The 12688-nt window shown below is 42.0% G+C and overlaps 1 protein-coding gene across 1 annotated transcript in view; it reads right to left on the bottom strand.

Moving 5' to 3' along the window:
• Positions 1 to 12688, bottom strand: part of edil3a (EGF like and discoidin domains 3a) — an 83034-nt gene that overhangs the window by 35230 nt on the left and 35116 nt on the right. The window contains exon 4 of the mRNA XM_084468047.1: positions 3740 to 3853. Coding sequence (XP_084324173.1) covers positions 3740 to 3853 — 114 coding nt within the window. The remainder of the gene's footprint in view (positions 1 to 3739; positions 3854 to 12688) is intronic.

Genomic DNA, 12688 nt, shown 5'->3' with positions numbered 1-12688 from the left:
TGTAGATTGCTAATGCACTATATGGTCGGTTACTATGAAATTACAATGAACTCATTTGGTACTTGCATTAGTAATTTGATGTGCCATCAGGGTATTGATATATTAACATCTGATAGAGTAATCAAAACATAGACAATGATTTATACTATGTTTTGATTACTAAAAAATATAGCTGGAGGTTGAAAGTTCAACACACCTAACACTTGTGTAGATGTAGACTAATCCTCAAACTGTTCTTTCAAGGACAGTATGTTTTCATAGCCTTGGTGTCAAGGAATTTGTTACAAAAGCAAAGCAGAAAGCAGGGCATGTTAAGGCATTTATCTCAAAGAAAACCACCAAAACTCCTTTTCACTTTTAGTTTGCACAGGCCAACCAGTGCAAATTCGCCACCACTGCAAATCAGAAGCATCCCTTTGGGCTATTCTTCTGTGGATGAAATGCTTATGGAAAATGTTTGTGTATGGTATTTCCTTACTGCTAATTATTCTTGTAAAACTGTTCACATATTACCATTGTGCTGCAGCACATTATTCTATACAGCACATATGAAGCAGAAAATCTCTCCTGTTAGAGAGAGAGAGAGAGAGAGAGAGAGAGAGAGAGAGAGAGAGAGAGAGAGAGAGAGAGAGAGAGAGAGAGAGAGAGAGAGAGAGAGAGAGAGAGAGAGAGAGAGAGAGAGAGAGAGAGAGGTGTGTGACACATAAATTAATGTGGCAGCACTGAGAGATGCAAGACCACTTTAAGCACACAGAGACAGACGGGATACAATGAAAACAAACCTAGCATGTAATATCCAGCTGCTGGAGCAGTGGGGCCGGAGCCAGCAGGGGTCCAGCGAGACAATGAGTAATGTCTGAGAACCATCCTGCAGGGTTCGTCATGACTCTGGAAGCTAGCAAGATGTGTGTGTTTCTGCTGACTGAAATCTGTTTGCATACGCCACTATATCAATATCAGCATTCGAACGATCGAGCATCTGTACTATCTACCCTTACCGCCTTGGTTTACCTTAGCTCTTGTCTTTTCTGGAGGTTGTCTAAATACGAGTATAGGGTAATTTGACCCTCGAGGCCGAAATACACGGGGCATGGATGGGATACCTCTCGCAGTCGGGGCAGTGTTGTTTACTTGCTGCACAGATTCCGTCTTGTAGCTCGCTGTGACGTACGTTGCCAGTATCGTTCCCCCTGGAGGACCAGCGTGTTTTGCGAGGTGATAATGACGTTGGTTATGCAGGGGCTTGAAAGTGTCGGCTTTATTAACAGTGAATTAATTAACTGGTGCATTGTCACTGCAGGGTACACATTGATTTGATGGATTTCTTTGAATGCGCAGCGTTAAAACACCCACGAGGTCTCTCTGCTGTGTCGCATTGCCTCTGGTACAATGAGGTTTTTCTTTTATTCATTTTAAGACAGACGTCACTTTTCTTTGGAGTTAGTTTGTTCCTGTTTGAGCCGTAAGTGAAAACAAAGAAACAGACCAGGGGCACTAGTAAATGTGAAGCACGATGCCTGTGTGATGCTGGTATGCGGGTAGTCAATGTAAAGTCTTTAGTTGATTATAATTGACGCACATGCCCGTTGCCCATGTCATTTTGCCCGTGAACAGTGTTCCTGATAAGCCTTTGGAAACGTTCAGCATGTTTTGCTAAAACTTGTCTTTCTTCAGAGGGAATAACTGCATTCCGAATACACGTCCAAGCAGATCTCGATTAAATGTTGCAATCCAGGTTTCAGAACACAGAGACCAGCCTCACCCAACATAACGACATCCTTACTGCTGCTGACTCCTGACACGTAAACAGTTACACAAACCTTTCCAAGGCTTTGATTATTAGAATTATTATTATTATCACATGTCTGATTCCCGGGGTCTGACTGTTACAGATTTGTCCTGGTTTCCTGCTTTTTCACTTTGACTCTCTGAGGAATTTGTCGCAATTTGGCAACCTCTGGACAGAACCTGGAACAAGTCAACCAACACCAGTACCAGACTCTGTCCACAGACCGTCTTCAACAGCTAAATGCTTCCCCTTGGTCAGGGCATTCTACTGCCAATTTAGATTTGATTAGACCAGAAACACAGTTTTTCCTTGATTCCCCAAACACTCCACAAGCTGCATGCAAAACGAAACTACCTGGATACCACCTGAAACCAACAGCTCCCTCAACCAGAGCACAGGGTTGCATCCAAGGCCCTTCCCCTGAAAGTCGAAAATCTTGTCCTGTCCATTGGAAGGCTATGCCACATCTGAAACCTGCAGTCTCTGGACTTGAGTCCTGCAAGAAGTATGCCACAATATCCTCCTTCGTCTTCATCTGGACAGCTCGTTTTCAAGTGCAATGTATCACAAAAAAAATAGTGTGTTCTCCAAGAGCTGGTTGATCAATTTTGAGGAAACATCCGGAGAAACGGTTTAAATGGCAGTGCCTCAACCTGCCTCAGTAGATCACCTTCTTCGTTTTCATTCGTCATGTAACCAGGTTCCCTTTGCCAGATAGTTGATGTGTTTCGTTGAACAGACACGACTCTTACAAAGCTGTGGCTGTTCTCACCTTGCCGCTCTTAATGGAACCTGTGCTAGATGTACGGTAGTCTGTCAGGGCCGCTGGAGGGGGTAGCCCTCCAAGCCCTGGCCTGCTGGCCCCTGTGCATACATCAGCCCTGTGACAACACACATCACTAACACTGACACTGCTGGGCTCTGACAGCTGAATCCATCTCCCACAAGCCCTACAACTAAAGTCCAAACCGCCTCGCTGAGCCTTGCTGAATTAATTATACACACACACACACACACACACACACACACACACACGATCATAATGTGCCATTGAGATAAATTTCCCATGATGAAAATTGTAAATAGGAATCGTTGCAAAATTGTACAATTAAGCAAACAAATAAAATAAACAAGCAACCCCAATATATATATTGGGTTTAGCGGGTTCAGGACTGCATTCCATCTCTATCATAATCCTGACATATTACTTGGGTGAGAAAATCCAATTTCAGCACCGCATAATAAAAAAAATAAAACCCTTTGAGCTTTACTGTCTCATAAAATGAAAACCACTTGTAAAATAAGTGACAATGAACAAGCCCGTCCCTTACTTTGAGCCAGGGTTTGGGAAAGGGACGAGGGCTGGCTAACAGAGTGGCGATGACATCTGCACAGTTCAGTGTTTATCTCGTGTGATTGGGTTTCCAGGACGCGAGGACGTTCTACTGCCAACAGTGCTACACGTGGGACTAGGTTTTCTGTAGCTTTGTAAGACATGAAATGAAGAACTTAAACTGAGCATCGGAGGATCACAGGAGCAATATTGTGACTCAAGCACCCCGCCCACCCTCTCCGTGCTCTTCTCTTTGTGATCCATTGGGTGGGGCTTTGACTCGAGTGATGATTCAGAGGATTGCGAAACAGATACTTGGAAAGCAGAATGAAGGAGTGGTGTGATTGAGTTCAACGGAAACCCCAACTTAAGTGAGGTGTGTTCAGGGACAACACTAGTTGCAAAACGATAGAATGTTGAAGGGTTAATCTCCCCTCCAAGTGTCCTTAATGGCTGCAATGTTTTGTTCATAATGCAACACTCAACATATTGATCACTCCTGATGCACACATTCAAGACGGCTTTGAAAGGGATCCGTGTGCTGAGCTGGCCTTGCCCAAGAGTACTGGGAATATGTGCAGTTTGAACAAGTTAAAAGAAGAAACCAAAGTACTTACTGTATTGGCAGTTCCTTCCCATGTATTCCCCTGGACATTCACAGGAGTAGTTGGCCACCAGATCAGTGCAAATGCCCCCATTTTTGCAGGGGTTTCTTTCGCATTCGTTAACATCTAGAAGAGCCAAGGGAGAAGAAAGAGCAAAGGGGGAAGAGCGTTTGTTTCTTTGAAGCGGACATGTAGGCAATTAGAAATCCCTCATTCTCATTAGCATGCATTGCTGGGGAGCATTTATTGAATTTGCTCCATTTGGTACCTGCTTTGGCCTGACCATACAAACCTTCACAAAGACATTGACTTGGGGAATGAATAAATCGGACGGCTCCTTTGGAGGTAATGAATGCTAGACATGCAGTCAATTTCTTGATTGTTAGGAATAATAAACACATTCTAAAGCTGTGTGACAAATTATTTGACTCTAAGGTTATATTTTTTACTGAATATCATCTAAAAGTTCCATTGCTTAGTACGATAATTGTGGTGATTGACCATATAAAATATAATTTATGAACTAAAATAGCATTTAATGTAAAACATTCCCATTTCAATTAAACTGTGTGTGTGTGCGTGTGCGTGCGTGCGTGCGCATCATTTTGTATTTCAGCACGTGAGCCAAACTGCATGAATGTTTCATAAAAGGCCATTTTGTTGGATCTCAGATGCTCTTATCTTGCATATTAATATACCTCTTCCACATCTCTCACATCAGGGAACCCTTTTCCAGACACCAGAGTGGCCTACATTTCCTGTGATATATTTATGATAAAGAATCCTGCTCTGCTAGCTGCTACACTGCAATAGTTAAAAGATGGGATAAAGAAAATGTTGCATGCGCAGTTTTAGAAACCTGCAAAGTAGTGCATGGCCCGCCCCACTGAGAACGATTACGCTAGATAGTGGTATTAATGGGGCTACAGGATTAAGATTAGCATTTTAGAATACCTGCACTTTACTGAGGGAAAAAGAGATGAAGCTGCATATGCAGCTATGCAATATATTGCAATATATTGATTGTAGGTCCCAAAGTTGTGGGTTGCTCAAGTACAGGTGCAAAACCACAGCATCAAGTCAGTTTGACAATCCAGTCCTCACCTATGTTTCCTTAAATTGTTATGTTGCTTTAGAAATGCAAATTAACAACCATTTTGCTCAGAATTGTGTGACCAAAAATGTGCATGGCCAGAAGGGATACAATGTGTGCAGGCTGTGTATTATTCCATGCCATGTTGTCTATGCTGTATGAAATAGGAATATTAGAAATATTTGTAGTTTTGTAGAACTTTCATCTAAATCGACGTTGTGTCGCATGTATTCTGTGGTCAAGCCTGTAGTAAGCTGCTTGTAAGCCTCTTCTCTAACAACACATGATTAATTAAAATAAGCAAACGACACACTTGGACGGGAATCATCTTAATTGTGGGACGCAGTTACAATTAAGAGGGATTAGGTATTGATTAATTCCGGCTAAACGGATTCCACTCAAACTCTTAACTTTGACAAATGCCAACTAGCCCTGGAATTACGTCATCAGTTGAGTTTCTAAGATTAACACAATGCTAATGAATTTGATTTAAGATGCGTATAATAACGTAGCCCAAGCAAATCTTTTGATCTATTAATTCTTAAAAACATTGTGTAATGAGGGAACATTTTCAACTATGTACATCAACCAATCCAGTTTATGTCAGCATTCTTTGACGACCAAAGCACAGTCAAATCTGTACACATAAACAGGTTAATGCTGTTAAACTGCTTACTGAGGTGTATAATGCATTTTGGACACAAAAGGTGAACGCTCAATTTGGCGACGATATCAGCCCGTCCACATATTGATGTCAAGAAGTCGCCTTTATACCGAGATTATCAGTCCGGAATTTACAAAGAGCAATAACTTGTTCTGCATAGGGCACAAAACACCTTTAAGGGCTGTTATCAGCGTTACCTCACAGCAAACAATGTTGTTATTCCTCCCTCTCTTATCTTAACGTTTCCAACCTGCCTTTATTCAAGGTTACCATTCAGGGGTTGGAACGGGCCGGTGAGCAACTCCAAATAGCCTGGGGGCAAAACGTATCAGAGCAGAGAAGAAAACACACAGCCAGTCTCACGACTACCCGGCCTTTCATTAGAAGCCATCGGCTCATGGAGGATCAACGGTGGAAAAGGATAGACCTTTTTCTCTCGCTGACTAAAGCTACGGTGGGGTAGGAGGGGTGGGCAGAGGAGGAAATGCATCACTTTACCGAATAGAGTTAATCCACCCAACGGAGAGATGAGAAGAGAGATGAGGAGGAGATCCAGGAGGTGGAAAAAGAATGTGACAGAGTAGAGGCTTGGGTGGTAAAAATATGGCAAGAGAGATATATCTGAAAGCAGATAGACACTCGTCTCTCGTCATCAATGACTAGAGGGCCAGAGAGAGACATGGGGTAATAGAAAATAAACCCCTGTCCTATTATATTGCATTGATTGAGAACACAATAACAAACATGACAATAACAAACACTGGCTTATTATCACTTCCTCACTAACCTGCCTCTTCATATTTAATCACTCATTAAGAGACCAAAAAGGTAACGTGTACACATTTTGTTAAATCCAAACTCTAATCATGTCCTTGTTCGTCAGACATAAAGGCTGTGAAACAATCCCGGCCGCGACGGCAGACAAGCCTCTCTATTGTTAGCCTTTCGCTGTGCTCTGATTGGAATAAAGAAGCTGCCACGCACTGCGCCTCTGCACTGTAGAGAAAAATAAATAAAAAAGTCTCAGTTGGACAATAATGAGTGCAACGAACAGCGCTGGGTGTCAGGAACTAACGCTGCCGCTGAGCGCTAAATTGGCTGTGCAGAGTCAGGGGAGCGGGGCTGAGGCCCTGCGGTGGGGCGGGGTCAGTAGTGACCTCACGCTGGGCTGCACTGACCCTCGGCGAGACTGCACCTGCTGCTCTGCGGCCGGTGAAGCACGTCGTCCTGTAAGGGCCCCCTCCTTCCATGAGTTACTGTGTGGGAATCCACTGGGGATTTACATGAAGAACAGAGTTTGAGGTGTAATTTGTCTGGTCCATACACCGAGATACTCTACATGTCTCAAAAAAAAGCGCACTTGACCTGAACCCTCGATTGGTTTTACTATCCAGTAGAAAATGGCGTTGCCAACATGCCATAGTCATTTTCAGATCCCCAAACATAATTGGCAGGTAATCGCCCAAAAGTACTGCCCCCTAAATCCAGCCCAGATATACAACAATCTGATGTAGCTGAGCAATGAGGTTGCATTCAACTTCTCTTTTGCAGCTGTTTGAGATTAGGAAAATGGCAGATTAACAGATTTTTTCTGCAGATATAATTGATCCATGTGTCCCTACGATGAGGGGCACAAAAGTTTGACCTTTTATGTTGCTGACAGATATGGATGAGGTGGCAAAAAATATCAGATGGGGGGGGGGGGGGGGGCAGTTTCAATATTTACTCGAGAGAGAGAGAGAGAGAGAGAGAGAGAGAGAGAGAGAGAGAGAGAGAGAGAGAGAGAGAGAGAGAGAGAGAGAGAGAGAGAGAGAGAGAGAGAGAGAGAGAGAGAGAGAGAGAGAGAGAGAGAGAATGGAGAATGCAATTATATATTTAGTCGTGTAAGGTCAAGTGTGTAAAAATAATGTATTTCCAAGGACACCTTGTACTGGGTTATTCTCAACAAAACGTGCCATTAAAATGTATGGCAGGAATATGTTGCAGAACCATCCTATTAATTTGAGAAGCTACGCACATCATTTTAGTCTTAAAGACGAAGATGAAGTTGTGGGAAGAGGACATCGGGTGTCTGAAGGGTACTCCACGCCCAATCGGAATGGCACTTGTGGAAAATCCCTGCAGCTCTGAGACCGACGCTTCGGAAATTGGTGTGTGAGAGACATAGTGATTGACGCGAAAGAAAAATGAACCGCTATGCTGTGCAATATTCCCATACCATTGGACCTTTTTTTACCAGCAATGATATGTATATTATTTATAATTGACGCAAAAAACGTTATGTATCCACAATGACCGTATATTTTCTCAGCTTTACTCAGTCTAACTCAAACTCACTCAAGTGTATACTCACCTCTCATTATAGTATCTAGATTACTGCCAATGACTCAAATGAAATATCTTTGTAAAGTAATATAAACATGCATTGTGTATGTCAACATATATATGTATATTTGTATCCGGTACTTGCTGCTTGGGCACATGCACACACATTTCCCATCTGGAATCAATAAATCTGTATATTACCGGCAATGACTCAAATGAAATATCTTAGTAAAGCTTTTATTGAAAGAGCACTTCTATTTTCATTATAGCCATATCCCAGCAGGCACACCTTCACACCCACAGAGTGCTCGGAAATGAGCATGCAGTCCGAGGGAACCGCGATGTCTAAACCTCAATTAGGGCGCCTGCAAAAGCATGCAAGTCTTTTTCACAGGAAGGATGAAACGCACTCTCTTCAGGAAGGATAAATGGGCAAGGTGGGTGCTAAGAGAGCATAAGTAAGGGGTATAAGTGTTAGTGAGGAAACATCCTCCACTCTGATCAGCACAAATTCCGGACGTCCGTCTCATGATACAAGCTTTTTATATAGTTAATTTAGTTTAAATACTTCTTACAATGTGTTTCACAGACGGAACACAGAAGCAAAGACAACAAAAAGAGAACACATGCTAATGCACAGTAATATAGCACACATGAAGACATAGTATCCATTAGCTAGTATCCTATGGAAATTAAACTAAAGAAGGTTGTCTTCCACTAGCACCTTGTAAACCAGTTCAAACTACTCTGGAATCAGGCTGCCTGACAGCCCCTCTTTATCTGCATCTTTTCAACGTCATAACATGTAGTCCTTTTGTACGCAATTTAACATATATAGGGCTGCAACTTCAGCCACCTGTGTACTCGCCTCTTGTTTATCCACTGTATGGGGCAATAACCAAAGCAAACAAGACGTTATTATTGGCACAGAAACATCTTGCAGATGTTGCATCAAATTGAGCGTGACTATGCTTTGTCTTGTACTTTCTAGGTACTGAAGTGCACGGTTGACAAAACCTTAAGTCTTGCGCCCAGCCCCATGTGATGTTCCTAATTGTACATGGAACTGGTGTGAAGGTAATGCGCAAAATCAAATAAAATGCTGTGTCATTTCTTGTAGACGACATTATCCGAATGATTAGGGACCTGCTAACAATTAGCAATTAATGAATCATACCAGCAATATACAACAATAAATACATGAAAGGTATGTTTGAAACATAGACCTACTTGATTACCACCTTGTGCATGGATACCAAAGGTACCAATATCTTCAGAAAATAAGCTTCAAAAGCACACACAGAGACAGGTGTCAAAGGTGACAAGTGAGTATACAAGTTAACTCATTCAAACAACAAAGACTTTGCTTCTAAAATGGCAGATCAGGTCCAATCATAACAAAGCACCCATTTACTTCGAAATAGATATATATATCTTAACAAATACGATGAATAGATCTCAAAGGTTTTAAACAATGGCTCGGGGAATCAATGTGGGTGCCACAATAAAAAGTGACTAACTCAAAGAAAATGTGCTTTTTTGTGACCCCACTCCTATGGGCTAGCATACCATATCATGTTCTTCTGTGTCATTATTTGTCTAGACTATCATGCTTTGTTCTACCTTGCTGTTATATTAGGAACAGGGTTAGCTTTAGAGCGCTTATGGTTAGGGTGCGTACTGAATGATACCACACAGGGGGCAGTGTTGAAGTGCTCATTAGCTGTAATTGGCAACAGCTGAGGAGGCAGGTGAGTCTCAGGAAGTGAGCGTCTTGGTAGAGAGTCTCGAGCCGTTTCTCAATACCAAGTACGCGGACTACGTTCTCGCGGACTTGGAAGTACGTACTTGGCAAGTCCGGACTTTCAAGTACAGACTTCCGAGAACGCGAGTACACACCTGCAATTGGAACAGCAGCGGACTCGATGATGCATTCTGGGATATTTAACAGTCCCAAGTCCACACGAGTCACCTCCGATGCATCCTCGGTAGAACGGCCTCATCGAGAACGCATCGAGAACACTTCCGGGTTTTAAGACAGTACTCGCGTACTCGCATACTTGGAATTGGAACAGTGCTTGGGCTACCACTGATGACGTTTACCGAGAACGCAAGTACACGAGAACACACGAGAACGCGAATTGAGAAACGGCTTCTGAGTTTGTTAGACCGAACCCCAAGGGCAGACCTTTCTGTCAAGAAACTTCTATAAGAGAACTTTTGTTTGTAAATACACAGAGAAACTGAACGACAGGGATTCAAAGCGTGGGCTGGTCAACTGGAGACGAGGTGCCAGTGCGGCGTGTCACGGAGAGAGCTGTTTGCGTAAGGTTGCTGTGGACCTGCGGTGAGTAGGTGCGGTGAGCACCGAGTGCGGTGGTTACGGTAGTTAGCTCGTTGGTTGATTAATGTGTGAATTCATGTTGAGTCTCTATAGTTGTGTGGTCACTATTGAACTGTGTGTGCACTACTGAAATACATTTTATAACATGAAATATTATATACAAGATTTTTTGTTTAAGCATGGCTTGATTAATGAGGAAGATTAATGATTAATATAACTCTCCTGAAAACTGTTAGCAACTTTCACATAAAATCGAGCTTATAATAACACTGTGCAAATGAAAGCACAACGTCAGCCTACATTAACAGTGTGCATGAATTCCATCTTAGTTTTTTTTTTGCAAGAACAATGTGGTGTCAAGTAATCTATTTTCTATCTGGTGTGGCTGGCGTCTGTGCTCACTCTAGTTGGTTCCTGCTCCTGTATAACTGCCAACCTCAGATCAGGTGTTGCTTGGGGATGTTTCTTGTTTTTTGATGAGAGTGACAGAATACATTGATCATATTGATACAAACTGGCCAATAACGTCTGTGGAAAATTTGTGGAAGAGTATAAACGATAAAGACTAATTTGGGAGAGAAAATCTATGGCAAATAGCTTGTTCCTGGTGTATTTACATCAGCCGCAATGATGTTATGCTTCTGAAGTTCAGCATTTCTCCCATGGGTTCACCATGAGCCAAGCACGGTTTGTTTATTTCCACACCCTCTTCGACAGACAGGAAATAGTCATATCCTCTTTGGCTCGAAGAATGTCTGGTTGGATGCACACAGTGGCAAACTTACATTGGGATGTACAAAGCGGATCTTTGACTAGGCCTTTAACGCCCATCAGAAAAGCACATAATATAGACACTTATGCACTCTCATGTCTTATTTTATTTGCACTTGTCCATTTGATTCGTCTGTGATAGAGGGAGCCATCAGATATTGTTTGGCTCAGGGCCTGTGAAGCCTTTTCAAACTGGAATATCTTTTAAGATCTATTTAAATGACCTTAACTAATTTCTCAAACATTCAACCGACATTTCCAGAGATTGCAAAATTCTTTACCGTAAGTCAAACAAACAATTTGATTAAGAACAGTAAGAACCACTCATTATTATTATTACACTCTTGGGGCTAGGGTAGGTCATTTGGAGAAACCAGCCAGAGTGAGCAAGATATCCAATCAAAAACTTCATGCCTTTTTCCAAATCTACTCCTCCAGAACACTAACTGTAACACAACTAACTGTCTTTAGCAATTGGTCTGCCTAGCCTTGTGGAAGACTCAGGTCATGAGCACAGGGTAAACAGGCAAAGTGTGTGCAGGTAGCCTAACCATCCAATTATTTCCTTCAGGACAACTGAAGTGATTGGATGACAGCCACTGCCACACGTTTCGTATTTTCTTTTATGTCAGAGCATTTGATTGCTGTCGTGAAAATATGACAACAAATGCTTCTCAAATAAATGGCCTACCCTAACTTTGATAATGAATCGATTTGGCATAATTGCTGTTAGTTAGTAATTACTTTTCTACATTGCAAAGTAGGTAATTACCATGTTTACCCTCAGCACTGTGGAAGCGCCCCACGGAGCATATCCGTGTCTATCAGCAGACTCCATTTAAGAATGCAAGAAGTATTTTTTATTTTTTTATTTTTTATATTTTAACAAGGAAGCAATAATATATTCTGCACATACAACAACTGGGCCAACAACGAGGGGATATATTTCTATCAACATCAATGAATTATGATGACACAATTAACAGGCCACTGCAGACCAAACTGTTTCAGGGTTAAATAGCATGCTAATATTGCCCTGTAGCAAAAAAAAAGATTGCATTGATTACAGATATGCCAAAGGGATACCAACTGCATTATTGAGGTTATCAATCCCATGGGAACCATTTTCCCCTTTTCCACACATCAATGATAAACTCTATGACAGGTTCTGTGGAGCTTAGATCCCGGGATGTGCTTTTCTATTTATTTTCAAGGCACCACAATTTGGCAAAGCAGAATTCCAGTACCACACACACACACACACACACACACACACACACACACACACACACACACACACACACACACACACACACACACACACACAGAGTGGGAGAAGAGAGAGTAGGTGGTCTGTGGTCTCGTGAATGATGTGCTGGGAGGGTGTCGCGTGCAAAGCGGTATGTCATCCAAACGGTTCTGTGTCCCAGTAATAGATCAAAGAAGAGACTTTGACTGCTTCCAGCGTCCGGTAGATCTCAGGGCTAGCCGTAGAAGAGGAACATGTTTATATGTGTGATACAACAGTGTCCTTGGGGGTGGTTCAAACTGGAAAGAGGTGCTAAACGAAATATTTTGCATACACTTCAGATTACTATATATATATATATATATATTATAAGCACTATGTTGTAAGGAAACTTGCATACATAGTAGGGTTTGCCACAATTAAAGATATAAATCAAGATGATTAATAAACTACATTCTTGCTGTCCCATTGGGGCTGAAGTGGTTTACCAATATATAAATAAAAGATATAATATG

The sequence above is a fragment of the Micromesistius poutassou genome (assembly GCF_964030765.1).
Source record: "Micromesistius poutassou genome assembly, chromosome: 5".
In the NCBI taxonomy this organism is placed as follows: Eukaryota; Metazoa; Chordata; class Actinopteri; order Gadiformes; family Gadidae; genus Micromesistius; species Micromesistius poutassou.
The sequence above is the reverse complement of the archived record's forward strand: the minus strand, read 5'-3'. Positions and strand labels throughout refer to the sequence as shown.